Below are 26,832 nucleotides of genomic sequence, written 5' to 3'. Positions count from 1 at the left end.
GATGATGGGCCAGCCACTGGTGATGCAGAGAGAATCAAAGCAGGATGCAATGCTGCAGGTGCTCAGGATGGAAAGGAAAGGCTGGCTGATGGGCAGGCAAACTTCACTGTGCAGTATGATATGTTCTGTAATGGGGGGCAGACCACATAGGGAGCCCTGGAGAAGAAGCTTCCAGCATGTGCCAAGGAAAGTCAGGCAAGGCTCCTTGGAGGAGGCAGGGTCTGAGCTGTTATTTGAAGGTGATCAGGCAGGAGTTTGCTGGCAGCCAGGTGAGGGAGAGCACCAGCAAGTGGATAGACTAGTGTGAGAGCTGTACTGTGTTCAGGGGTACAAGTGTTCGGTGAAGGTGTGGGAAGTGGGGAGTAGGAGGAAGGAACATGAGAGCAGACAGGAGGGAAAGGACAGGGTACCTTGCATGTGTCTCAGACTTGACCCCAGCAGCATGAGGTCCCGTGGAAGGTGCTAAGCAGATGCACATGTGGCAAAGTTCATTGTGGGTGCAGCAGAGTTGTGGTCAGAGGGGTTAGCACAGAAAACAGAGTACCTCTGGAATTATCCCAAGTGCTAGTACATAAATTCCATAGAGTGGTGATTTTTATGTGTTGTGTTCAGTAATGTATCTCAAGCGCCTGTATCAGCACCTGGCACATAGTAGGTGCTCAGTTAATACTTATTGATTGGATGAATGGGTGAATGGATGGATGTGTGTCTCTCTGGGAGTGAGGATAAGAACCTGGAATTGGGTGTCTATGGGGATGGAGAGGGGATGAGTACCGGGTGAAGTCAAGAGAAGGGGGTAACTGGCAGTTGGTGGTCATGGCATGGGAGGGTGACTCCCAGGTTTCTGTCTTAAACCACTGGACTCCTGAAGAAGGGAGGAGGGGCAAGATTGTGAGAGAGTTGGTAAGTTCAGGTTGAGGCTTGCTAAACTTGAGGTCCAGTGGACCATCTCAGAACAGAGTTGGTAGGTATATCACTTTAAAATTTGTAAAATGCTTTTGAAGCATATGCAATATTCTGTCTATCTCTTCTGCCATATCCTTGATTCTCTGAAAGAATATTCAGAGATATCTTTGAGTGTTGTCAGTAGTAGATGTTAACTGAAGCCCGGGTGCAGGTGAGACCATGCTGGGAGGATGTGCAGGTCAGAGAGTGGCAGGCCACAGTTAGACACGCAGGGAACACTGGCATTTGAGAGTGGGCAGAGGGAGAGGAGCCAGGATAGGGGCATGAGAAGCAGTGTTCGCAGAGGGAAGGGGAGCCCCAGAGAAAGTGGTATAATGGAAACCATAGGGGAGAGAGGAAGGCAGGAGGTAGCGGTCCGCACGGCAGGTGTCTCTCAGAGGGGCAGCTGGTCCAGTGTGGTAGAGGAGTGGCAGCAGCTTGAGCAAGGAGTGGAGACAGTGTGAGTTTAGATGACTTTCCCAGGGGCTGGGCTGTGAGACAGGACAGCAGGGGAGGGGTGCAAGGTCAGGGAGGTGTGGCCCGCAGTTCTGTGGGACAATCTCAGGCACTGGGCTTGGGTGGACCAGTGGGGGCACCCTGCTTCTCCAGAGAGAAAGGAGGAAGTGAAAGGATGGGGACAGATGGATGGGTGTGTGGGACTTTTCTGCTTGTTAGCATGCATCTTCTCTTTTTAAAACATTTTTTAGTTCTCTATTTTTTTCCCAGTTTTCATGAGATGTAATTGATAGCGTTGTATTAGTTTAAGGTATACAACATAATTATTTGATACACATATATGTTGTGAAACAATCGCCACAAGTGTAGTTAACATCTATCACTCTCTTGTTTTAAATCAACTTTTTAATGATAAAATTTACATATAGTAAAATGCACATACTTTAAGAGTACAAGTGATGACTTTTGACAAATATAGCTAACTACCATCCCAACAAAGATTGAGAAGCTTTCCAACCCAGAAAGTTCCTTCATATCCCACTGCATCCACAGCCCCAGACAACACTGATGTGATTGCTGTCACTATAAATCACAGGGGCCTGTACAGTCTGCAGCCCCAGTGCCCCAGGCCGAGTGCCTACTCCTCCCCTTGCTCATGAGCTGCACCACACTGGCTTCCTTGCTGTTTCCTGTGCATACCAGGCATGTTCCCACTTCATTAGTTAGGCTTGCCTCAACCACCTTATTTAAAACTGCCTCCTGCGCCCTTTCTCTCCACCTTCCTTATACTGTTTCTTTGTCCTTAACCCACATTTATTACATTGCTGTCTGTCTTTCCCCTCTAAAAGTGCCAGGAGGACAAGGACCCCTGTGGATTTTGCTGCTGTATTCAAGGGCCTAGAACTGTGCCTGACATGTACCAGATGCTCAATAAATAACTGCTGAAACTAAAGGAAGGAATGCTGAGCCTCCATCTTGTGCCCTGGACACTGAGATGTGGGCACGTGAGCCAAGCCTCCCCAATCAATACCTCCATGCTCTGCTCTAAGGAACAAGTGACCAGAGCAGAGGCTGGTGGGGGTCCCTCTTGATGGCTTTGCTCATGGTACCCAGGGTGTGCCATGTCACCTGCTTCTTCCTGCAGAGACAGCTGTGCCTTTTACTTCTCGTCCCATAGGGCTCCAACTCCAGTGATCCCACCATTTCCCTGTTTTTGCTAAGAAGCCAGAGTCAGTTTCCCAGACCACTGGCTCATTCATCTCAGAATCACTAAGACCAGTAGTTCCTTCATCATGTCCTCTTTAACTTTTCAGTGGCCTTTAATCCCCAAATCCATCCTGCTCATCTGGCTCTCACATTTCTCAGCCGCTTTTGCTGGGGTCCTTTTCTCCTGACCATCCCTCAGGGGCCTCTGCTGGATCCACATGATTTTCCCTCGAAGAGCTTGTCCATGCCCGTAGTCTATCTTAACCCGTGTGCCCATGACTTAGTCCTGACTGCTTTTCCATCCCAGACCTCCTGTCCCAGGTCTCCTCGGATTACATCTTCTTATATTGGGCTCCTGGGAACTGACACCAAACTGAACTGACATCTCCATGGACCAGCCCCTCCTCTTGGAGGTCCCACCTCAGTTAATGGCCTCCACTTTTTCCTGAGAACTGAGGGTCCTTCTTAACTCTTTATCTCCCTCCCTCCTCCGAATCAGCCACCAAGTCCCATGAAATCCACCTTGTCAACACCTCTTAAATCGAAAAGTCCCCATTTCCCCAAAACACAACCTGCTTGCAGCCATTAGCATTCTCGAAGCTCACCTTGGCAGCTGCATCCCAGCTGATCTCTCATAACCACTGACCTTTTCACTCACCTCTCATAACCACTGTTCTTGTCGCTGCATCCCCCACGTGGCTCCTGGGACCAACCTCTGGACTACATTCCTCCTGGGCATTGACTGTGCAGATTCCAGGACCCCATCCCAGGGGGAGCCCACACCTGAGCTCCAGAGACAGCACACCCCTGAACTTGAGTCTCTGGCCTGCTTGAGCCAAGAGAGACACTGCCCAGCTCCACTTCACATTCACCCTGCAACGCTCACAGAACACAGGCCTCATCAGAATGAATGAAGGAGTGTCCTTGCTTTGAATGAAATGCCGATGAGGGATAACTTAAGCTAATTATCGAGTCATGCCGGAAGCCAAATTATAGACATTGTTATGTTATAAACATCATTTCTCAAGAGGGCAGCTTGGAGACATCTGGGCAGCTGGGAGGCTGAGCTCATTATCTCCCCCTCCAACCTTCTCCGTCTCCTCCTGTGTCCCACCCATGAAGTGCAGGAAGCCTCAGCTTCAGCCAGGGCTCTGGGTTCCCCTCGTCCCCACAGCCAGTCACTTGTAAGTGCTGCTGATCCTCCCTTGAATCCCTGTCAATGCTGGTGGTTGCTGCCGTCCTTTAGGGCTTCACTGTCTCTTGCTGCAGCTTTGGGTGAGTGACTGAACGAGTCAGAGCCTCCATTTTCCTCATCTGTAAAATAGGATTTGTCTTTTAAATACAGGTTTCACTTAGGTCAAGTATGCCAAATATCTAGCACAGAGTTGGATTCAGGCTGAGCATGCAGGAAATGCTAGTTCCCTATTCCGTTCATTCTTCCTCACCCCTCCCCCTTGCCAAGTCTGATCACATGATTTCCTTTGCTTAAAAGTGGTCTGTAATTCCCCACCTTTCAGGATAAAGTCCAAATTTCTTATCAAGACATTCAGCCCTTTGAATTCTGGTTCCTGCCCGCCATCCTCACCACTGGTTAGCCACACTGACTTCCTTCATTCAGTCATGCCGAGCGTCATCCCACGGATAACTTGCTGGCTCTAAAGGAAGAAAATACAACTTCCTCTTAAAGAGATCAGCTGTCACTGATGGGACTAGACAGTCAGCATTATATCACTAAGACTGGAGCTCAGGTGTTAAGGACACCCTGATGTAGTGCAGTTTGAGGGGAAGCATCACCTACCAAGTGTTTTTGCTGGTATCGTCAACCTGAATCTCATAAAGCTTGTAGATCTAATTTCCATTTTACAGGAAATACGGTCTAAACAGTACCACAAGGAAGCAATCAGAGAAATCTAGAAGGTGAGACATGATGTCTGTAATTTACTTAAAATTCTTTAGCAACTCAAGAACTCAGTGGCATGAAGGAAAAGTTTTCTAGATTTAAATGAGACTTAAGAGACATAATCAAATGCAGCTCATAGACCTTATGTAGATCCTGGCTGGAACAAACCAAACACAAAAAAAGCATTTTTGGAGGACAGCTAGGGAAATTTGAATATGGACTGGGTATTAGATGATATTAAGGAATTATTGTTAATTTTGTAAGGCATGATCATATATTGTAGTAAGAAAAATTCCTAAAGTATTTAGGGGTAAAAAAGTCATACAGACTCTCAATCACTTGAAAACATTTCAGCAAAAATGATAAATATGCTAAAATGTTAATGTTATTAACATAATTATCCATCTAGATAATGGGTATACAGGAGTTCATTTTACTCTTCTCTATCTCTCTTTAGGTTGGAAGTGTGCATAGTGAAAAAGATTTTTTAAATGTATTTGAGTGCCAACTATATGCTATCATTGAGCTAAGGCAAGGTCTCATGTGGCCTTGTCTCCTTGAAGCAGACTGGGTAGGGGAGGAGGGAATAATCAATTAATCACACTAATAAGTGAATAGTGACAAGTCGATGAAAATGCTTTGGAGGAAGGTGCCCAGGTCTTGAGGGCAATAGTGATGGACACTGACCTGGTCACAGTCCAGAGGGGTGGGGAGAGGTTTCCTCCGAGGAAGGAAGGATTCAGTGAAGCTCTGGGTAGGAGCAGGGGTTGGGCAGGCATAGGAGAAGGGAAGTAGGGGAAAGTATATATTCAGAAGGAATGGTTTGTGCTGAGGAAGGGAGCTTGTTACTTTAGATACTAGAGGAGGCCTGATGGCTAAAGGAAGAGGGGACAGCACTGCAGAGACGGAAGGTCTGGGAACATGTCCCCTTTCCCCAAAGGACTTGTGGGTAGGGTGGTCAGACTCAGGTATCCTTGCCTGTGAGCCAAGTTAATGATTTCACTCTTCATCCTGAAAACAATGGGAGGGCATTAAAAGATTTTGAGTGGGGGTAACACAATTCAATTTGTGGCTTCAAAAGATAACTTGTGGTGATGCAGAGGGCATGGCAGGATTGGGGGTTGGGACAGGCCAGGATGGAGGTGGAGAGAAGCAGACAAGCAGAGGGAGTGACATGCTGAGGCAGTGGCACAGAGGTGCCAGGATGGCCCCTGGCTTCTGGCCGTGCAAGTAGATGGATGGAGGAGCCGTGCGTGGGGACAGGTTTCCCTGGAAGTGGAACATGTAGCAGAGGAGGCAGGCTGCTGATGGATTGGGACAGGCTGAGTTCATGGGGCTTTTGGCAGGCCTGAGGGAGAGGCCCCGTGGGCAATGGGAAGTCCTTGTCAGAGCAGAGAGGCGAGCCCCCCAGTGGAGGGATGCAGAAGAGTGTTCAGAGAGAGAAGAGAGTTCTGGACAGAGCCTTTAGGGACCCGGATGTTTGGCTTGAGGAGGGAGAATGAGCCTACGATGAAGACCAAGAGGGAAATGCTGTGAGGCAGGAGGACACCAGAAGAGCACGGTGGCCAGAAGGCGAGGGACCAGAAAGTTCCTAGAAAGTGGAAATGGCCAGTTGTACGGGATGCCGTTGAAAGGTCAAGACAGGAGGGCTGACAAGAGCTTGCCAGTTTTGATGAGATGGGGGCCACTGGGACCTCAGCAAAGAGCTATTTCGGTGGCAGAAGGGGGCGGAAGCAGATGGAAGTGGGTTGAGGAGTAAGTGGGATGTGAGAAAAGGAAGACAGGGTGCCGACAGCTCCTGAGGGACGTTCGGCTGTGAAGGGAGGGGAGAGAGAAGGAACCAGAGCCTATGGGGTCAAGGGAACATGTAGCTTTTTAAGGGAGAGACACACCCATGGGGTTGGCTCTGCAGGGTAATAAGGGGTGACCTTGGGAGGGCAGATACAACAGGACCAAGGCCAGGGCACCTCCTCTATTTAATGGGAGGGCAAGACGTTGATAGCTGGCACTTGGTGGCACACAGGGAGGCTCCTGCTGGCCTCTGCTCCATGCCCAACAGTTTCCCTGGCTGGGATTCTTCTCTCATGCTTCCTTTGTGTATCCTATTCATCTGTTCAAGCCAAGTGGCAGATGACCTGTGAAAAGACTTCCCTCCTGTGTGGTCACCCCGCCTCCACTGTTCAAGGACCATGCTCATCCCTTTATTGCTACTTCACAAATTAGTCCTGTAATGTCCATCTTCTCCACCAGACTGTGTCCCCATCGTCTCTGAGTCCCCAGTCCTGGCCTGGGGCTTGCTACAGGGTGGGTGCTCAGTGACTATGGGGTGACAGATGAATGAACTAACTACCAACATGTGGAGAAAATATAGCAGGAGGAGGGCAAGTCTGGAATAATTCCTGGGGGGATTGGAGCAGGGTTGGGAGGAGGGAAGAAAAAGGAGAAGGAGAAAAGGCTAAGATATACTGCCTGTCTATGTATTACTTGGCTCTAGAATGTAAACTCCTGGAAGGCAGGTATCTATCTGTATGCTCACCACTGTGTCTCCAGCACTAGGTAGGCACATAGATAGGGTTGCCAGATGAAACACAAGATGTCCAGTTAAATTTGAAACACAAAGAAATAATTTTTTTAGTATAAATACATTGCGTATTTTTCTTGGTGCTGAATTTGACAATCCTGTACATATTAGATGCTTAATAAATGCTGTTGAATAAATGCTGCTTGATTAAATGACATCAGGGGGTTGCAAACAGTAAATTCCAGACTGTGGGAAATCTAGAGGACAGTCTGGTATCTTCACTGAATAAGTTGCAAGGAGAAAATAAAGACATAAAGGAGGAATTAAGTGATTAAGAAGAGTTAAGAGGCATATTAATCACTTGAAAGCCTTCTGTGCATCCTAATTCAAATAAACTAAACAAACAGTAAAGAAAAAAATTATGATTAGAAATTTGAATGCTGATTGGCTTTTTGATGGTTAAAGGATGATGGTTAATTCTTTTTAGGTTTAATAATAGTGTTGGGATTGTGTTTATTTTTAAAGAGTCCTTATCTTATAAAAATACGTATTGAAATATTTAGGAGTGAAATAATATGATGTCTGGGATTTGCTTCAAGATAATATGGAGTATGTTCTATATCTTAATTGTGGAGGTTACCTGGGTGTATTCATTTGTGAAAACTACTTGAACTGTACACTTAAACTTTCATTTATTGTATGTACATCATACCTCAGTAAAGTTGGTTTTTAAAATAATTGGAGTAGGGGAAGAAGTAGGTATTGGTAAGGATGAAAGAAGATGGGTGAAGTGTTGATAAGTGTCAAAGCTGAGTATTGGGTAGGTGGAGGTTCATTATATTAGTCTGTTTACTTTTGTGTGGGTTTGAAATCTTCCATAATAAAACACGTGTTTAATTGTATGAAGGAGGATGCTACTTCTATTTTACAGATGAAAAAACTAAAGCAGAGATTAAGTAACTTGACCCCAAATCACATAAAATGAGGAGAGTAGAATCTAAACAGACCCATTTGAGTCCAGAACTTCAGCTAATAGCCATGGGTGCAAATTTCCAGAGGGGTGGAGCAAACTGAGGGTATGGCTAGGGGGTGAAGCAGCCCAAATGGGTTGGAACAGAGTCTGACTTAGGGAGTTCTGGAAGCAAGATGGGAAAAGATGGTAGTGGCAACAGTGTGGTGGGGCAGGAAATGGCCTCTTTCTTGTATTCTTTGCTGTTGGGTAGACATGGTTATGACTGTGGGCTTGGGACCTGGCTGCCCAGATTTGAATCCTGGCTCTGACACTTGGCTAGCAGTGTCACCATGGGCAAGTCACTTAAAATCTCTGTCCCTCACTTTCCTCACCTATAACATGGATATTAATAGGAATGTAAAATGGTATAATCAATATGGAAAACAGTTTGACAGCTTCTTAAAAAGGTAAACATAAATTTGCCATGTGAAGTGGCAATTCAACTCAACATGAATGTCCACACAAAGACTTGTATTCCAATATTCATGACAATACTATTCATAACTGAAAAGTGGAAACAACCCAATATGATGGGATAAACAAAATGTGGTATATCCATACTGTGGGGTACTACAGAGCAATAGAAGGAACAGACTGCTAATACATGCTACAGCATGGATAAACTATCTGACAAACATTATGCTTTTGCAAAAGAAGTCAGATGCAAAAGACCACTTATGGTATGATTCCATTTCTGTGAAATGTTCAGGAAGGGCAGACCTATAGAGACAGAAAGGAGATTAGTTACCAGGGGCTGGAGGTAGGAACAGGGAGTTACTGCAAGTGGAGGTGAGGGATCTGTTCAGAAATGGTCTAAAGTTGGGTTGTGGTGATGGTTGTATAACTATAAATTTAATAAAAATTACTGAGCACTTAAAGTGGGTTGGGTATGGTACATAAAATTTGAAACAATTGTATCTATCACCTAGAATTGTTATGGGGAACAAATAACATAAAGTTCTTAGAACAGAGACTGGAAAGCAGTCAGTGCTATGGAAATTATCATTGGGCTGTAGGGCTGGGACCAGTCCCTGGCGGTGCCTTGCTCTGGGGAAAGGGCAGTTGGGCAAGGTCCCTGCTTCCAAATCATTGAACGCAGCAGGCCTTTGTGTGAGACCTATGTGAGCCACTGAAGAGGAAGGGCTGGCTTCCAGGTCCCTTGGGGCCCTTCCTTTCCCTTATTCTGAATACGACCCAGCATCCAGCCTGTCCCTCTTTTCTCTTCTGGGGAAGAAGGGTTCCCGAGAAGGGTGTTGTCTTCTCATCCCACAGCTGAAGATGGGGTCGAGTGTCCTCTACTGTAGGTAATGGGAATTGCAACAGCTGGGCCAGCAAGCTCATTTTCTCTACCCTACTGACAATGTTTCGAGGAAGCTACTGTTGACCCTCTCTTCACTGATAGGGACATTGAGCCTCAGAATGTCTAGGGGACGTGCCCAGCTGTGGCTAGCACAGCTAGCCCCCCCAGTCCAAGCCCTCTGAAAATGGAGGCTGGAGGACTCCAGGTCCTTTCCGCTGGAGAGTTACTAACACCAGCCCCTACTGTTTGTAAAGTGCTTCCAAGACCACCAGGGGCTTTCCCATCTGGGCTATATTCTGGGGCACCTGATTCAAGAAAGGAGAAGAAGGGAAAGTGGAGGTGGAGAGAATTCCTCCTCCAGCGAAGAATTCTCAATAGTAATGAAAGCCTCTAAACTCAGACTTGGGGGACTGGTGGCTTTTGGAGTGGGAAAAGGAGGCCACTGGCATTGTTATGTAGCATTCATTATTTATACTGAAAAGTTTTTTGAGTGTTCTCCCATTGTGTCAACACTGTGCTAGGCACAGGATGCAACTATGAATGAGACTTTAGGGGATAAAAGGATTTTTCCAGTCCAGATTCCTGCAGGTGGAGACCAAGTCCCCTCCCCAGGCATCTCAGCTGCCAAGAGGCTGGAGGAGACCAGGCTGAAACAGATGCCCTTCTGCCCCCACAGGCAAAAGAAATCTGGCACTGCTGTCTCAGGGTAAGAGTTCTCAGCACTGACCGCTATAAGGATCATCATCATTCTAGAACTTTCCTCCCGTGTGTGTATGTGTTGGGGGGGGGGGATTGGAGGTTGGAGAGAGGGGCCATGGCTTTTGGAGCACTCGGGAACCCTGCTGTCTAGACGTGGCAGGATGCCAGGATCTCCCCTCATAACAATTGCCCTTAAGATTTCTACAGAAGATGCTAGGGGGTGAGGGTTTTGAGCAACAGAATGCCACACCCCCTCATTCCTCAAACTGTAGCCCGACCTGGGTGCCTTTACCTCTGGCCTCTGCAAAAGAGAGGTAGGAGAGGCAGACCTTCCTGATCCCTTTCCTTCTAAATGTTATTTGATGACACGTAGGAAAGCAATGCTTCTGTTGTCACTGCCAGGAGGGCCAGGATGCAAGTTGCATCATTTGTCCCCTTACAGACACCCTCTCTTACCCTGCCCCAGAATGAGATATTTCTGTGACCACCCCCAACCCCACCCCTACCTGGCTCCCGTCCCCCTTACTCCAAGCCATCATATTTCTGGGGATAGGAGGCAGCCATATCCCAATAAGCTGATTTTATCAAGACAGCAATTCTCTGGGGACTAATTAATTCACTTACAAATATTTATTGAGCACCTATTACATCTGGGCACTGTTCTGGGCAGTGGAGATGCAGTAGTGATTAAGAAAAAGTTCTCAGTTCATTCCAGATTAATGGGAGAGACAGACAATATAGAAAAAAATACATTCACAGACTTTCCTGTATCAGTAAGCTATGTAGAAACTAAAGAAAGGTAAGGGGATAGATAGAACGTGCTGTGGGGAGGTGGTCCTCCAGTTTTTGGGGAATTCACTGTGTGTCCCCTCCGGTCACCTCCTCAACTCACTTAGCAGCACAGCCTTGTAATAACGCTTCCCCTCTCGGAACTTATTTTTTCCTTTGTTTATCTTGTACACACAATTCCTAACTACTCATTCAACACTTTTTGAACCCACTGTGTGCCAGCCATTGTTCTAGGAGACAGGAATAGAGAGATAGGAAACATTCTCAGCCCGCGGGAGTCCCTGCTGGGCAAAGCTTGTGAACAACTAAAGCCTCGTTTCATCTCTTTCCTTACATTGTTTTGGAATTCATCTACGTTGATTCACGTAAAACCCGAGAGGGTAGATATGGACATTCCCATTTTACAGATGCGAACACCAAGACTGCAAAGCGAAAAATGAATAGCTTTGCGACGACTAAATACCGGGAAGCCACCGGGCCAAGTGCAGCGGCACATTTCGCCCCTCGCGATCCCACACACACACACACACGCTGCCTCCTTTCCTACCTCCCAGCCGCCGCCGCGCCGGGTCCACGTGTGTGTGTCTGTGTGCGGAATGGGGACGGGGGCGGTGCCGCCAGAGGGGTGGGGTTCTGGCTAACGTCACAGGCAATGCTGTCCAATCAGCGGCGGGCTCGCGGCCCCGGCGCTGGTATTGGGGCAGCGAGGGGGCAGTTCTCTATAACGCGGTCTCCGGGAGGCAGCGGGGAAGAAAGAAGCCGAGCTGGCGGAAGGCGCTCTCCCCGCCGCCTGGGCCCGGGCACCGGGTGCCGGGCCCGGGGTCTTTCCCGCCTCCCGCGGCCGCCTGCCGCTTTGTTTCCCCAGCCTCTGCGCTCCCGGCTACTCGAGAGGGTTCCCGCCGGGGCTGCGCAGGGACCGCGGCGGCAGGAAGGGCGGCCGACCGCACCGGGACTCGCAGGGACCCAGGAGTCCGGCCACCGTGAGGGCCGCGTGACGAGATCCAGGAGCGAGCCAGAGCTCCGCGGGCCAGGGTTGCGGGCCGGGGGCGCCCGTGAGCAGAGACCTCCCCGTCGAGGGGGGGGCGATGTGCCCCTCGCCTGTGGGCTCTTCAGGCAGCCAGGGCATCCTGCCGCTGGGATCGGGGTCCCCGCAGAGGGCAACCCCCCGGGCGGTTCCATGGAGACTCTGTGTCCCGCTCCCCGTCTTGCAGTGCCGGCATCCCCGCGAGGGTCGCCTTGCTCTCCCACACCCCGGAAGCTGCGTCGGGGGAGCCAGGAGTTCTCTCCGCTGTGCCTGCGTGCCCTTGCCTTCTGCGCCCTTGCCAAACCCAAGGCGTCCTCTCTGGGCCTGGGGCCTGGGGAGCTGGCGCCTCGGGCCCCGGTACTGCTGGGGCCTCGCTTCCCGCTGTGCACCGGCGGCTGGGTCCCAGATGGCCTGAAGCACCTCGCGGGACAAGCCGGGCGGTCCATCGATCCGGACTCTCCGGCCGGTCAGGATGCCGACGCCGCAGTGTGCCGGGGCCGCGGCGAGGAGGAAGAGGGCGGAGGCAGTTTCCCGCACTTCGGCGCTCGCTCAGGCGTACCTCCCGGCCGCTGCCCGGCGCCCCGGCGCCCTCGGGAATCTCCGACCAGCTCCGCCTCGGCTCCGCCTAGGCCGGCCTCGGGTCTCGACTCCCAGCCTGGGCCCGCCGGCAGCCCGCGTCGGGAGCCGGGTTCCCGGTCTCCTCCGCCACCTGCGGGCCTCTCCGCGGAGCCTGCGGGTCCCGGGGTCGCGCCGGAGCCGCCCCCGCCGGGCCAAACGGCCGCAGTCGATGGAAACGCCCCACAGGCCGCCCCCGAGGCCCTAGCCGCCAGCCCCTCGACGGCCAACGTTGCTCCGGCCGCGCCCGGCGATCTCCGCCAGGAACATTTCGATCGTCTGATCCGCCGGTCGAAACTTTGGTGTTATGCTAAGGGCTTCGCCCTCGACACGCCGAGTTTGCGCCGGGGGCCGGATCGGCCGCAAGCAAAAGGGCCGACCCGGGGAGTCGCGAAGAAACGCCGGCGGCCGGCTGCCCCCCATCGCAGCGTGCAGCCCCGCCGCCCTGCACCGACGCTGCCCACCACCAGCACCTTCAGCCTCCTCGACTGCTTCCCCTGCCCCCCGGCCCTGGTGGTGGGCGAGGACGGAGACTTAGGGCCGGCATCCTCGCTTCGTCTCCAGGGAGACTCTAAGCCTCCGCCTGCCCACCCTCTGTGGCGATGGCAGATTGGGGGTCCCGCTGTACCTGAGCCCCCTGGCCTCAAATTCTGGGGTATTAACTTGGAGGAATTTTGAGCGTGAGATCTTTTCTGCCAAGGGGGAAATGTTGGGGCCACAGCCAAACTGCGGGCTCGAGGACAGGGCTCTTTCCCACATTTGCCTGTTCCCTCTCTGTTTTATGGGCTGTGGTCAGAGGGACCTGAATTGACAGTGATCTTCAAGCACCTAACTGGTAGGGGTGACACCCCCTCCCCCTCATCCTTTGGAGAGGAACCAAGGGCTGGAGTCAGGAGAAGGCTTAACGGAAAAAGGCTTAATGACATAGATTCCAATCCCTCCCCTCTTCCATCTCGGATCTCTGGGGGCAGGGCCTTCACCCCAGGGGTGGTAAAGGAGGCTACCGCTCAAAGACAAGGAAAAAAAAAAAGAGGGAGAGAGACCTTGGTGACGGACAAACCGGTTGTTTCTGTGGGGGAGCCTGGGGATAAGGGGGCTGTGTGGGGGTGGGGAGGTGATTGGCAGCTCCCTGGGGGCATCCCCCACCCCCACCATCCAGGCCTTTAACCCTTCACTCCCCTCAGGCCTTCTCCAGCGCTCCAAGCGTCACCGGAGCCTTCATGGGGGAGGGGCAGCTAGGGGAAGGGGAAGATCACCCCCTCCCTGTTCTTTTCCTAGCGCCCCTCAATTCACCCAACCCCTAATTCGCAGTGTCTTCAGTCTCAGCCACCAAGCTTTCCCTTTTGTCCAGTTTTGGAGCCTCCCTCTTCAGTTTTCCCTGTTTGTTTTCAGTTTATACTGTCTGCTGGGTAAAAGAGGACCCCCCCTCGATAAATCAGCCCCTTCCCTCAATTTACGCCTCATATTAGGAGGGGCGGGACTGAAGGATCTCCTTCCCTCCAAAAACACAGATTTTGCCTGGGGATGGGGCCAGAGACTGTCCCAGGGAAAGTAATGGAAGGTGGAAGAAATCAATAAAATCAGACCAAACAAGTTGCCTTTCGAGGGCCTCTCCACCGATGTGTATGGATGGCAGGCCGGGAGGTTACAGGGCAGGCCTGGGTCCATTCTTTGGACACCCAAACTGGGCTCCCTCAAAGGCTCGAGATAAGACAAGCCGCTTTTTGTGGAGAGGTAAACTGAGGTGCTCTTGGCCTAACCCCAAAGGTCCAGTAGGGCTTGAAGGGACAAAATGGGGTTTGGATGGGAGCGGGGCTGAGGTACCTTTGGCTTCCCCCCCTAACTTCAGGCATTTCAGGAGCTGTCAAGGACCTGATGGATCCGAAGGGGGCAGGGCCGGGGGATTAGTTCTGAGGTCAGAGGTTCTGTTTTCTAGAGGAAGAGGGGAGAGAGAGGCGTGGACCACACCCTCCAGCTGGGAGGGTACCCTAGTCAGAGAAGGGTTGGAATCGCAGTCTCCTGCGCCAGGTGAGGTCAGGGGAGGTTAGTTCTTACGGAGATTCCAAGTTTACGTGTGAGAGGAACCTGGAGGTTGACGATCTGCCAAACAATTGAAGGACCCAACTGCCCTTCTTCCTAAATTAGTGAATAACACCCTCTTTTTCCCCTCAAACGGGGCAAGGGAGGAACAATTCCCACATACGATATTGGGGAAGGACTTGTCTCCTTTTCTGTGAAAACGCTTTGTAAAAATTTATTGTTTGCATAGAGCAGATTCTTGAGAGAAACTGTTTTGAACCTTAAAAGTTTTGTTTTAAAAGCCGTCTCTTAATTTTTCTTTCGTTGGGGGTAAGGGCGGGGGTGGAGTGGGTGGGCGTGGGTTGAGCACTGCTCTCTTTCTCAACATCTGGCCTTTATGAACCCTGCTGACCTCCCCTCCCCCTTCCAGCTGTGTTGTGGGGAGGAGGGGGCAGGGCGGGGAGATTGCCTTCCATTCCCATGCTTCAGGGGTATCCCTCTTCTCTTGCCCCCCAAGAATGGGGAAGGCGGAGAAAGAAGACAGACATGAGCGGTGGGGAGAGTCGCTGTGAACAGGGGCTATGTTCGCAAGGAGAAATTCAGAAAGGTGGACTGTTTTTGAAATGCGCCTTACTTTTGGTTTCGTGGTGCAGGCCAGCTTTGGCCCTTTCCACCACCCTGGGAGGGATGGCATGACCTCTGGGTGAAGGAGGAAGGAGCGATGGGTCATGATATAACTCTTTTCGGATTCTCCTTCTCTGAGGGGTGGGAGGTAGTGCAGTTATTTGGCTTCCCCCTTCCCCACTCAAGTGAAAAGTATTAAACCTCAACCTAGAAGGGGACAGGGCGGTGAGTTAAAAAACACACCTTTTGGCTAGACCTGGAACTCCCCTCCTTGCTAAATGGTTTAATTTGGAGAATCGGCGAGGATCTCCAGAAAGTTTTCATTTTACAGAATAGGGAACTCTGGTTCCTAGGGCTGTTGTAACAAAATGCCACAAACTTGGAGACTTAAAACAACAGAGGTTTATTCTCTGAGTTATGGAAGCCCAAGGTCCAAATTAAGGTGTGGGCAGAGTCATGCTCTCTCTGAAGACTCTGGAGAGATTCCCTTCCTGCCTTCAGGAGGCTCCTAGTGTTCCTCAGGCTGTGGCTGCATCCTTCTGGTCTCTGCCTCCTCTTCACATGGCCTTGCCCTCTAATGTTTCCTACAAGGACACGTTAGGGCCCACCTGCATAATCTGGCATGACCTCATCCTGACAGCCTTAATATAATTACATCTTCAAAGACCCTTGTTTCAAATAAGGTCACATTCACAGGTCCTGGAGGGAGGGGAGTTAGGACACAGACATATCTTTTTGGGTACCACCGTTCAGCCCACTGCAGAGACTGAGTCCTGGAAGCAGAAATTTGCCTAGCCTTTCTGGGGCAAGGAAGCATGTACTGCAGTGTTCTGGGGTGTGGAGTGCCAGAAGATTTCCTGGATTTGAAGTAGCCTGGGGAAAGGGTAGAGAGTTGAACCCTTTGCTTTTCCCAGGCTGACCCCAGGGATGCTGGGACTCCCCTCCTCCCAGCACTCACTGGGTCAGGAGGGAAGCTCAGTCTCCCTTAGGATGCATCCTCCCTGGTTTCCTTGCCACCCCAGGTCTCCAGATCTTCATGAGTGTCCCTAGCCCCTGCTCCCAGATTGTAAGTGTGCATCCTTCTTCCAACCCTTCCATTCCCCTGCCTTCGTGTCCTCTGAGGCTCTGCCAGAAGCTACTGTGTGTCTCAGGATGTGAGGTTGAAGGTTCTTGGCTTGTGTCTGGTCTCTAAGTTCTCTTATTGGGTTATCTCCTCTCCTTTTGTCTCAGAGGGTCTCTCTCCCTGGGCCTCTATCTCTTGACAGCCCTGGGGCCTGCTGTTCTGACACCTGTGTGACCCTGAGAGCGGGTGCCTCTTTAAATTTTGTTCCCAAGTTCCTAGCTTGCATCATCCTAGACCAGCCCTGCTCACCATCACCTCCTTCCTCCTGGGAGCTTCAGGGGCCCCCATACCCTCTGGCTCTTGCCTCTTAAATCTTTGCGGCTTAACGTCTGCCCTAGAAACTGCTTTTTTTCCCAGGGTCACTCATGACAACCCCCAACCACAAATCCGATGGTTGCCTCACAGCCTCCCGAACCCTGGCCTCTCTCAGACCTGGGGCACTGCTGAATGCTCCCCAAGGTTTCCTAGTAATCTTCCGTAAAGGTCCCTCTTCTGTTTTCTGGGCCTCCTCCGCTTCCTCTGTCCTCAGGAAGCTTTAAAAAAAGGGAACCCAGGGATGTCCAGTTGGTGTCTACCCTCTGCCCCCACATGTCCTTTGTCTCTCTCTCCCAAGTCTTCAGCTTGCATCTGCATAGGTGACTCCCACATGACTGTCTCGACGTTTTTTCCCTCCAGCCCAGCCCCTCTTCTGAGCTTTGGCCCCATATCTCCAAGTAGATGCTGACAACTCATATTTTTCCTGTTGAAGACCAAGCTCATTTCTCCACTTACGGCCCATACTGGTACCCCTGGTCAAGTCCCCAGTCTGGACGCAGTTCTGCCTTTCTTCCCATTACCTCTTCAAGACTGAGCACCTTGAATTCTCACCTGTGTTTCCATTTGACCCACTGCTATCTGTTTCTGAACCTCCTTCTGCTTCAATACCTTCACCTCTTCACCAATATCTGTTGTATCCTCTCCATCAGGATTTGGTACCCACAGCATCTCATCTGGACTATTGCAGTAACCACTTAATAGAGATATTTCTGTATCTCTACTTTTTCTCTGATCTCCTTGGATTGGATTATGTTCTTTCTCAGTGGGCCCCCTGCTTTTATTTTTAATAAATGCAGCTTCCTCAGTCTATCATTTGGGCCCCCCTCTGATTTGGCCCTAATTTTCCTGTCCAATCTATCCCTATTACTTTACTTTATCCACGGTGTGGCCCATCAAACTGGAATGCCCTTCCTTCCCTAGCCTCCTACCCCTTTCTCTACCTCCATTCTCCAAAGCTCATTTGAAATGCCACCTCTTTCATGAAGGCTTCTTTGATTCCCCCAGTTGGACTGATCCATGCCACCTCTAGACCCTCTTCCCTCTCTTATGTCTGGGGGAGGAGCAGTGGACTGTGCTGGGTGAATATGGGCTTTGGAGCCAAACACTCCTGCTCCTTGTCTCCATGGAGAATCTGGAAAGCTAAGTCAGGCTACCCTGGGAGCATCACCTTCTGACCTAAGGTTTCATTTCATTGCTTTGGTCTTAACTGAGCGTCATTGACATGAAACAGCCCTTCCAAAATCATTCCTGCAATTGTAAAAACTTCCTGAGAAGACACTGTCCCAGTGTGCCAAATACCCCTACGTAGTGTTTATATCTTCTTTAAGATAAAAAAATTAGGGTATTGATCATAAGGTTATAATTGTGATTTTTTTCTTGTGCCCTTCTACAGTCATCTTGCATCTCTTGCTTCATTTTCTTTAGGTCCTGTATCTGTGTCCTGTACACACCAGGTACCTAATGAATACTTGTCCAATGCAGAGTGCATATTTTTAAAGGTTTGTTTAAAGGACTGCACAGCAGTTTGGCAAGTGGCACTTGGCCAGCATGCAGTTCCAGAGCTGTCCACTAGATGCTGCTATCCACCAGCACCAGGAGGAGGCTACTGGGGAGGAGAAGGGTGGGTGCGAAGGGATTCTTTCCTGCAGTTTAGGTATTATTATCTCTGTTTAATAAATGAGGAAATGGAGTCTTAGAGAGGATGATTGATTGGCCTGAGGTAACACAACCAGTGGAGGAGCAGAGTTGAACTCTGGTCTGTCTGTCTGGGTTTTCCCCTAATAACAATTTTTATATTAAACACATACAGGGTACTTGTTTGGAGGCAGGCATTGTTTTAAGTTCTTTATGCTTAGTCATCCATCTAGTCCTCAGAACACTGTAAGATAGGTACTATTATCCTATTGTGCACGTGAGGAAACTGAGGTACAGAGGGATTAAGCTCATGCAGCTACAGAATTGTGCCTTTCGAGTTTGTGCTCTTGATGACCACACCTGCCATGTTTCACCATCCCAGCAGCAACTAGTTATGAACTGGGGGTAGCCCCCCACCAATATTTGGAGGTCACAAAGTTCTATGCCAGAGACACAGAGACACAGAGCCTGCCCCTGAGGAGCCTTCAGCTGCATGGGAAAAGCAGGACATGCAGTCCCTTTCTTAAGGTGTGGGCTCTCCACAGACTTCTTGGGCAGTTCTAGCTGAGTAGTTTACCCTCTCCGAGCTTCAGTATCACCACCAAAAATCAGAGGGCTTTGTAGTAGGAAGTGACTCTCAGACAGAGGAGGTTTGTTATGCATGATGATCTACTGCAAAACTAGAGCACTTAAAAAAAAAGAGGTAAAGCTATCTGCTTTCAAGTGCACAAAAAGTCCAGCTGATTAATTTTTATACATGTATATGCCTGTGTGATCATCACCCAGGTCTAGCTGGCAACATTTCTAGCCCTCTGGGAAGCTCCATCATGCCCACTCCCAGCCAATCCCCCCTAACCTGGAGATCACCACCATCTGGCCTCTATCACCACAGATTCATTTTGCCTGGTTTTAACCTTCACAGAAACGGGAAGTACTTTTCCAGGCCTGGCTTCTTTTGTTCGACCTTGTGCATGTGAGTTGCATGATGCTGCTGTGTGTAGCAGTAGTTTATTCTTCTCATTGCCACATAGTATTTTGTTGCATGAGTATTCTACAATTTGTATATTCTGTTAATGGATGTCTGGGTCACTTCCAAACTGCTGTGTAACAGTTTTAAGGAATTGGGAGGGTGGTGATGAAAAGTGAAGGGAGCTAACATTTACTCAAGTATTAACTCTCCTGAACAATAGGCTAAGGAGTGGAGGTAAGAAATGACTAAAAGCCCATATTTCTCTCCCCAAAGCTCATGGCCTTGAGTAAGATACTCATGATCAGTAAGTAGGGCAGAGAGACTGTGAGCAAAGCAACACAGCTCAGCATGATGAGCATGGAAATGGAGATCCGTGAGATTAAGGAAACCATGGAATGTGTAGGAGGAACACCAGAGGGTCAGGGAGGACTTCCCAGAGGAGGAGTTGTCTGTGTTGAGTCTTGAAGGACAGGTTGGAATTAATGAAGTCAAGGACAGGGAGGTGCTGAGGACAGAGCACAAAGTGGGCAGAGCAAAACCACTGAGGCTCAAGAGAGTAGGGCTCTTAAATAGACCATATTGCTTGGAGCATGGGGCACTTGTGACAAGAGATGAGACAGAGGTCAGATCATAAAAGGTCTTGTAAATTAGGGTAAGGAGTTATTCTTAAGGCAACAGGGAGCACCTGAGGGATGACTCAATCAGACCATGCTAGTCACAAACTTTCCTTTACTTATTCTTTGTTCAATAAAGGTTAATTGAGCTCCTACTCTGTGCCAGGCATTGTGCCAGGCACTGAGAGACAGTTGTGCGATCCTGGGCAGGGTCCCCGCCTTCTGGAGGGGACAGATCTTCATCAGTGATCATGCAGCTGAGACAAATGCTGTGAAGAAGAGATGCGCAAGGGCCCAAAGGCTGTGCCAGGGGGGTTGCCCCAGTCAGGGAAGGCAGGAGAGGCATCTCCGGGGAAGTGGTGCCTGAGGTGAGCTTGGAATGATGATTAGGAGGTAAGGATGAGGACAGGGTTGGGAAGACTGTTCTAGGCAGCAGGGGCAGCGTGATAAGGGTCGTGGGGCTGGAGGGAGCTAGGTGTATCAAGGAACTGAGTGTGGTGGGGGATGGGGAGTCTGTGCAGAGGCAGGGGCAGGGCGGGATCTGGCAAGGATTTCACCTTGTTCTGAGAGCACTGGAAAGTTGGGGACATGTTTCTAGCAGGGCTGCGACAATCAGATTTGTGTTTGGAGAGGATCACTGTGGCATCCATGTGAGCAATGGGGACAAAGGCAGATGTGGGGAGATTGGTGAGGAGGCTACTGTCATGGTCCATGCGGGAGGGAATGGTGGCTGGGGTGGGAATGCAGACATAAAGGGAAGTGACCAGATGTGATGAGAGTAAGATCTGGTGCATGAGGAAGGGGTTGGTGACAAGAGAGTCTTGGGACTCTGACTTTAGACATTGGGTTGATGATGAGACAGGATGCACTGTGCTTGACTGAGAGCTGGGGTGGTGGGGTGGTGGCAGGGGGAGCATCCAAGTTTGGATTTGGACACATGAAGTCCCAGGTGCCTTTGAGGCATCCAAGTGGGTATTTGGATCTGATGCTCAGAGAAGGCTGGAAATATACCCATGTGAGTCACTGGGGTGACCGTGGGAATGGAAGTTGGGAGGCTGGATGTGGGGCTCAGGAAAAGACTAAAAAATGAGAAGAGAATAGGACCTAGGGCCTTGACGAGTGCCCACGTTTCACAGGAGGACAGTGTGAAGTAGTGGGGGCAGGCTGAGGCAGAGAGACCAGTTTGGAGGCCATGAGAAATGCGGAGGGTGCCAGCAGGGGGGAGAGACCTTTTTAAGGTAGAACTGCCAGGCCCTGGTGTCGGGGTGAGTGTGGGAGATGGGCTGAGGGGTACGAGGGGTCTGGCTTGGATCCAGTGTTTGGCCCCATGGCTCAGGTGGGTCTGCTGCTCTAGAGGGAGAGCTGGGCTGGAGAGGGAAATGTCTGGAGTCATTGGCATATGACTGGGCAAGGATGACCAGGCAATGTGGCGAGTGAGGACGGATCCAAGAATAGGGGAAACATAACGAAGGTGGGAGGAATGGCCGGGAGGTGGGCGGGATGCCACGGAGCCTCTGCTGACTGCTGCTGGTCATCCACCAGAATCTGCCCTCCTGCAGTTGCCCAGCAGGCCTTGCCTCCCAGCTTCCCTCATAGTCAGGTGTGGCCATGTGATCTCATTCCCACCAGGGGCATGTCAGGGGGCAGCGGGGTGGGCACCTCTCTGTCTGGGCTTTGAGACCCAGGCATACCCTCTCTATGCTCCCCTTCCCCTTCCTGTGGCAGAAGCCCAGCAGGTGGTGGCCCAGCCTCATCCTGGGTCACCTATGATGCCCTGCGGCAGTGCAGCAATGCCATCCGAATGCCTAATGCTCATGAACAGAATTCCCCACTGCCCTGGGATGTTTGCTTGGAGAAGAAAGTTCCTGGGAAGAAAGAAACTTTACATTTTTAAGCCACTGTCTCTTTTGGATCTCTTTGTTATAGGAGTTTAGCCTAACTAATACGATTTAGTTTCAGTAAGCTAGTACAATTTAGCATAACCCCACTAATACTATTCATTGGCCTAGTAAAAAATTACTAGCCTAATAAAACATAAAATTAAAACACAATATAATAAAAAGGTAGCCTAGTACAATAAACTTACCCAGAGTAATAAAAGAACTAAGGGAGGACAGTGTATCAAGAAAGAGAAAGAGGGGAACGGTGTTGATGCTGCACAAAATCACATGAAATAAGGGCTGAAGCAGGCCCACTGGCCTTGGCAGCTAGGAGGTCACTGGGCACCCTGGTGAGCCCTTGCAGGGCAGTGGTGGGGTGAAACAGGAGGTAAAGAAGTAGTTTCAGCAAGTGTAAACATCTCTTTTGAGGAACTTGGATGTAAAGGAACGAGATGAGGAAGGATCTAGAAGGAGACCCGAGACCCGGGATGGAGCATGTTTACAGTGTGACCAGGGGAGAATGAGGGTTGAAGGCACTGGGAAAAGGATGAGTGGGGGTGTGGGCCTGCTTGGGGGAGCAGGGGCTGGGACCAGAGCTCAGGTGGGCCGGGAGGGAAATGCGTGTCTCGAGACCTGCTCCAACTCATGCACAGAGACCCTCTCACCAGACAGAAGCACAGAAGCGCAGGGGAGCGCCGAGGAGCGTGGAGACAGGTAGGCTGGCTGCTGTGGGAGCAAGGAGGTAGGAGTACTTTTTAGGGAGCTTCCCTTTTCTCTGAGAAGTGGGAGACTAGGTTGATGGGTACGGTGGGGGAGGGGAGAGTCGGGTAGAGGACAGAGGAGCTCGGAGAAAGTGTGAGGTTGAGAGAAGGAAGCTGCAGTCGCCCAGGAACTGGTGGAGGCCCCTGACTTCCCTGGTGCGGGGGCTTTCTCCGGTGGGGCTTAGCTGCGGGGTCTGGGAGTGCAGCAGCCAGGTGAGTGGGCCCAGGGGGAGTCCTGCCCACTGCAGGCAGGGGAAGTCAAGGACCATGGGTTGGAGGGTCTGAAGTGATGGGTCCAGGGGTTAGGCTGGGAAAGTTGAAGCCAGGGTTGGGGAGAGAATTCAGTAGAAGACTGATAAGCGCAGAGGGCACAGAGGTGTTGGGGAGGGCACAGAGCAGCTGCAGGGGAAGAGGGGAGGCCGAGGCCTGGAAGGAGGAGACAGCGGCCAGGGGAGGCGGCCCACCTTTCTGGTTTTGCAGGGACCGCAAGGCTGCCCAAGATGACAGCAGGACTTGGGTTGGGGAGGCATTCTTTGAAGAGCCAGTCTTTGAAATGTGAGGCTGTGGACAGGGTAGATGGTGCCCTGAGGCTTCCCTCGGTCCCCACCTGTCTGCCCCTGGGCGGAGTGGCTTACTGCAGCCCAGTAAGCTGTTAGGAGGCAGAGGTTAACAGGTGGGTTGTTAGGAGAGTGATCCCCTCTCTCACATAAACACATCAAGAGGCAGAATAAAAAATGATTCTTATATGTATGTGTTAGAGCTTGACGTTTACAAAGGCTTGCATATCCCCTACCCATGGAATCAAGTATTTGTTTTAACAGAGGAACACCTGGGAGGGATTAAGATGCTCAAGGCCCCACAGCTGGGGTTCCTTATCCCCCCTCCTGTGACCTCCACAGATCATGGACACATGACCTTAACTTTGTTGCCATGCCCTACTCTTGGTCCCTTCCATGGACATCCAGGGTCCTGTCACAGGGAAATAAGGCACCTGCAGTTCCTTAAGATGGCATGGTGGAGGGAGGAGGGGACACTGGAGCCATTCCTGGGGTTGGGGTGATCCCTGATCCCATGGCAGCAGGGCCGGTGTGGGGAGCCGTGTGCCTTCTTTGGTTTTCCTGGCCTGGAGGATGGGGACTTGCAAGCAGGAGCTGGAGAGGGAGTGGGGAACCCCTGTGGGGAATTATGTCAATGGCTTATGAAGACGTGTATGTCTGTCCATGTGTGTCCATTGGCCCTATGAACAAGGGAGTCCTTTGTGTGTGTCCATGAGTTGGTCCCTGGGATGTTCCTGAGTTGGAAAGATGTCTCTGGACATGCATGTATGTGTGCATGAGTTGTATGCATTTGGGAACACACACGGTAAGTTCCTGCATCTGTCTATCCCAAGTGCATTGAGTCTGTCTCTTGGCTATACACAGCTCTGTCTAGGAGAGAGAAAGGACGTGTCCCCTCTGCATTGAGACGAAACTAGGTCACTGTGAAGGCGGGAGTGGAGTTTGGGATCGATTCCCCAGCAGTAACATGCTGAATGGGGAAAGATGGCAGGATTGGAAGAGGGGCAGGGAAAGGTACCCCTGGACTGGGAGCCCCCTGACCTCTTCCTGACACCTGCCCTGGGGGGAGAGGGCCAAAGAAGAGGGTGTTAGTAGGGGAGAATCTTTTTGCACAGGTACCAGGAATGGGGGTGGGGGAGGCATGCAGAGAAGCAGAGATTTGGGGGTCCTGTCCTGGAGCTAGTGGGGTTTGGGGCCAGATGTTGCATGGAACAGCTGTCTGGGGCTTTGGTCAAGAAAAATGTCTCTTTTTCCTTTGTTAAAAAGGTTGGTGTCCCTCCTGCCCATCCCACCGGATCTGCTGTAGCGAGACTCCACAGCAATCCCCCTCCCACTTATCCCTCCCCTCTCTATCTTCACCTGGTGGAAAGAGAAGCTGCAGGTGGACCCTGAATCACCTCTTGCCTGGGTGTGTGATGGGAGCAGGGAGTCTGAATGTTCCCTACAGGCCAGTGGGCTCTCCCCTGTGCAGGCTTCTCTGGAGAGGATGTGCTTCCTGGGTGCCCAGGCCTCCCTTGCCCTGGCTCTGCACCGCCTGCCTGCAGCCTCCTGCTTCCTCCGCCATCTGAGCTATTGCAGCCGCAGCAGCACATTCTCTCTCAACACCTTCCAGCCCGGGGCCCAGCCAAGTACCGCTCAGCCCACGGCAAGCAGGCTCCTGGTGGCCCCCTCCCCGCTGCAGCATCCTGCGCCTCCCTTCTGTCCTTTGCATCCTGGAGAGTCCACAGAGTGCCCCTCCATGTCTGGGGCCTGGGCTGTAGGCGCCTGCAGGTCAGAGCCTTTGCTGTGGCACGACCTCCATCCAAACCCTCATGAGCTCCACGTCACCCAGGGCCCAGTGTGGGCGTCGCCTTGGGCCTTCAAGTACTCCAGGTCAGTCCAGGCAGGCTCCTGGAGCCACCAGGGGCTCCACTTTGATCCTCATCTGCTCCGTGATCCTCAGTGTGGGGCCACGTTATTAGTTCAAGCGCCCTGGACTCATATCACTCTAGGCGTTGTTGTGGGCTCCTTAGTATGGGCTGCTGTGGGCTTCCTGACACTCCTATCTGAGAGTTCCCTGTGAGCTGGGGCCATACATTCTAATTCCTTGACCCACTGAACACCATGGATAGACACTGTCTTCATCAGCTTCCTGAGCTCCTGGGACTCCTGTGGGTCTATGTCCATCTGAGCCAAAGTGAGCTCCATGTTCTGATTCCTTGTAGACCCTTGATGCTTGATGGGGGTTGGTAGGCCAGCACAAGCATCACTTGAGACGTGCTGGAAATGCAGAATTTCAGGCCCCACACAGAACTTTTGAATCAGAACCTGCCTTGTTAGCAAGAGCCCTCTGATCTGTATGCACCTTAAAGTTGGGGCAGCACCAGTCAACTTCATGTCAATTCGGGTCAAGGGGGAAACACATGGACCCAATGACATGTGAGCTCCGTGAGGCCTGGGCTGGTGTGGGCACCATATTAAAGAGCCCCCAACACCCTATATAGGCTGAGGTGTTCTCCTTGTGACACCCCAAGCCCTTGCCTCCTTTGTCTCTCACTGTTTTCTTCCTCCCTAAACCCTTGCCTCTAACCAACTTCTTTCTCCAAAACCGTGATGCCCACTGCCCTACCCTGAGTCTCGGGCCCCCTCGGCATGGGACCCAAACACAAAGGGCTTTTGTCATCCCTCACTCTGAGTCTGGCTTTGGGGATCCTCCTGACCCTCCCTCCCCACCAGCCTCCTGCAGACCTCAGGCCACCCCAGCTGGAGGCTGCTGCGGTAGTTTTCCATCCCTGCTGTTCTCTGCTTTATACACACGTAGCACGGATAGCTCCGAAGTCTATATCTATATATACTTCTCACTCCCCCACCCCCGGACGGCATGTCTCGTTTGCCAGGCTGTGGTCGTGCAGTCTGTCGCTCGTCAAGGCACTGTCTCAGATTTGCATGTTTAATATTTTATCCAGGAAGCACTCCTGGCTGGGGCCCTGGGAGGTGGTGTGAAGCTGACAGAATGTCAGGCCCCAGAACAGTTGCTCACGGGTGGTGGCAGTGAGACAAACGTCTGGGGGCCTGGAGACTGGTGACGCCAGTTCCTGGCTGCTGGTCTGGCTTCAGCATTGGGGTGGGGGTGGGGAGAGCATATCAGAGATCAGCATCCTAGCCTGCACAGAGAACATCTCTTCCTTGGGGCCCACAACCACTGAAAGGGTGAACTCTGATTTGAACTTGCCTTTTAGGCTCAGTGGCTGCTCTGGGTCTTGGTCATTTCAGTGTTTGGGGATTTTCCAGGGGGAAGAAGTCTTTAGAGCCATGCATGAGTGGGGAGTCACTCCAGGGTCACCCATGGAAAAGGACAGAGTGGAAGGAAATGGGCAGGAGAGTAGCTGACTGGCCAGTACTGTGCACCTTGGGGTGTCACTGAGCTCTCTGGGCTCCTGTGAGTGACGGAGGAGGACCATAGGCATCTTCTCTCCCTTCCTGCCATGTTAGAGGCCTGTTAGTGGCACAGTACCCGATACTGATGGCAATCTCTTTGTTCCCAGATAAAACTTGGCTGGCAGGAGGGGGAAAGGAGGGAGGAAGATGAGGCTCTGGCCTGAGGGCACATGGAAAAATCTGAAGATGGAACTGGGGGAGGGGAGCACAGGCAGACACAAGCCTTTCATTCTGACCCTTGGGAGGCATGAAATGCCTGATTGTGCCTGGGTCCAGAGGGTTCAGTGGGGCCTGGGGGTCGGGGAGTGGGGGGAGAAGGGACAGCCTGCTCCAGCCACCAAGCCCCTTGGGAACAAGATCCCTACACATTCTGCTGCTGTCTGGCCAAGGTCCTACAGAAAGGGCTTCTCAGAGAGGCAGGGGGGCGTGGCCCCAGACCCTGCTCCTCGC

At 51.3% G+C, this 26,832-nt stretch overlaps 1 protein-coding gene across 1 annotated transcript; it reads left to right on the top strand.

Moving 5' to 3' along the window:
* Nucleotides 1-11,113: 11,113 nt before the first annotated feature.
* On the top strand, nt 11,114-14,787 carry EPOP (elongin BC and polycomb repressive complex 2 associated protein). Its single transcript, XM_036930494.2, has one exon. The coding sequence runs from the start codon at nt 11,265-11,267 to the stop codon at nt 13,143-13,145; it is 1,881 nt and encodes a 626-aa protein (XP_036786389.2). The 5' UTR covers nt 11,114-11,264; the 3' UTR covers nt 13,146-14,787.
* Nucleotides 14,788-26,832: the final 12,045 nt, after the last annotated feature.

The sequence above is a fragment of the Manis pentadactyla genome, chromosome 4, assembly GCF_030020395.1.
Source record: "Manis pentadactyla isolate mManPen7 chromosome 4, mManPen7.hap1, whole genome shotgun sequence".
Taxonomy (NCBI): domain Eukaryota; kingdom Metazoa; phylum Chordata; class Mammalia; order Pholidota; family Manidae; genus Manis; species Manis pentadactyla.
Note: the sequence above shows the minus strand (reverse complement) of the source record. Positions and strands in the feature narration are given on the sequence as shown.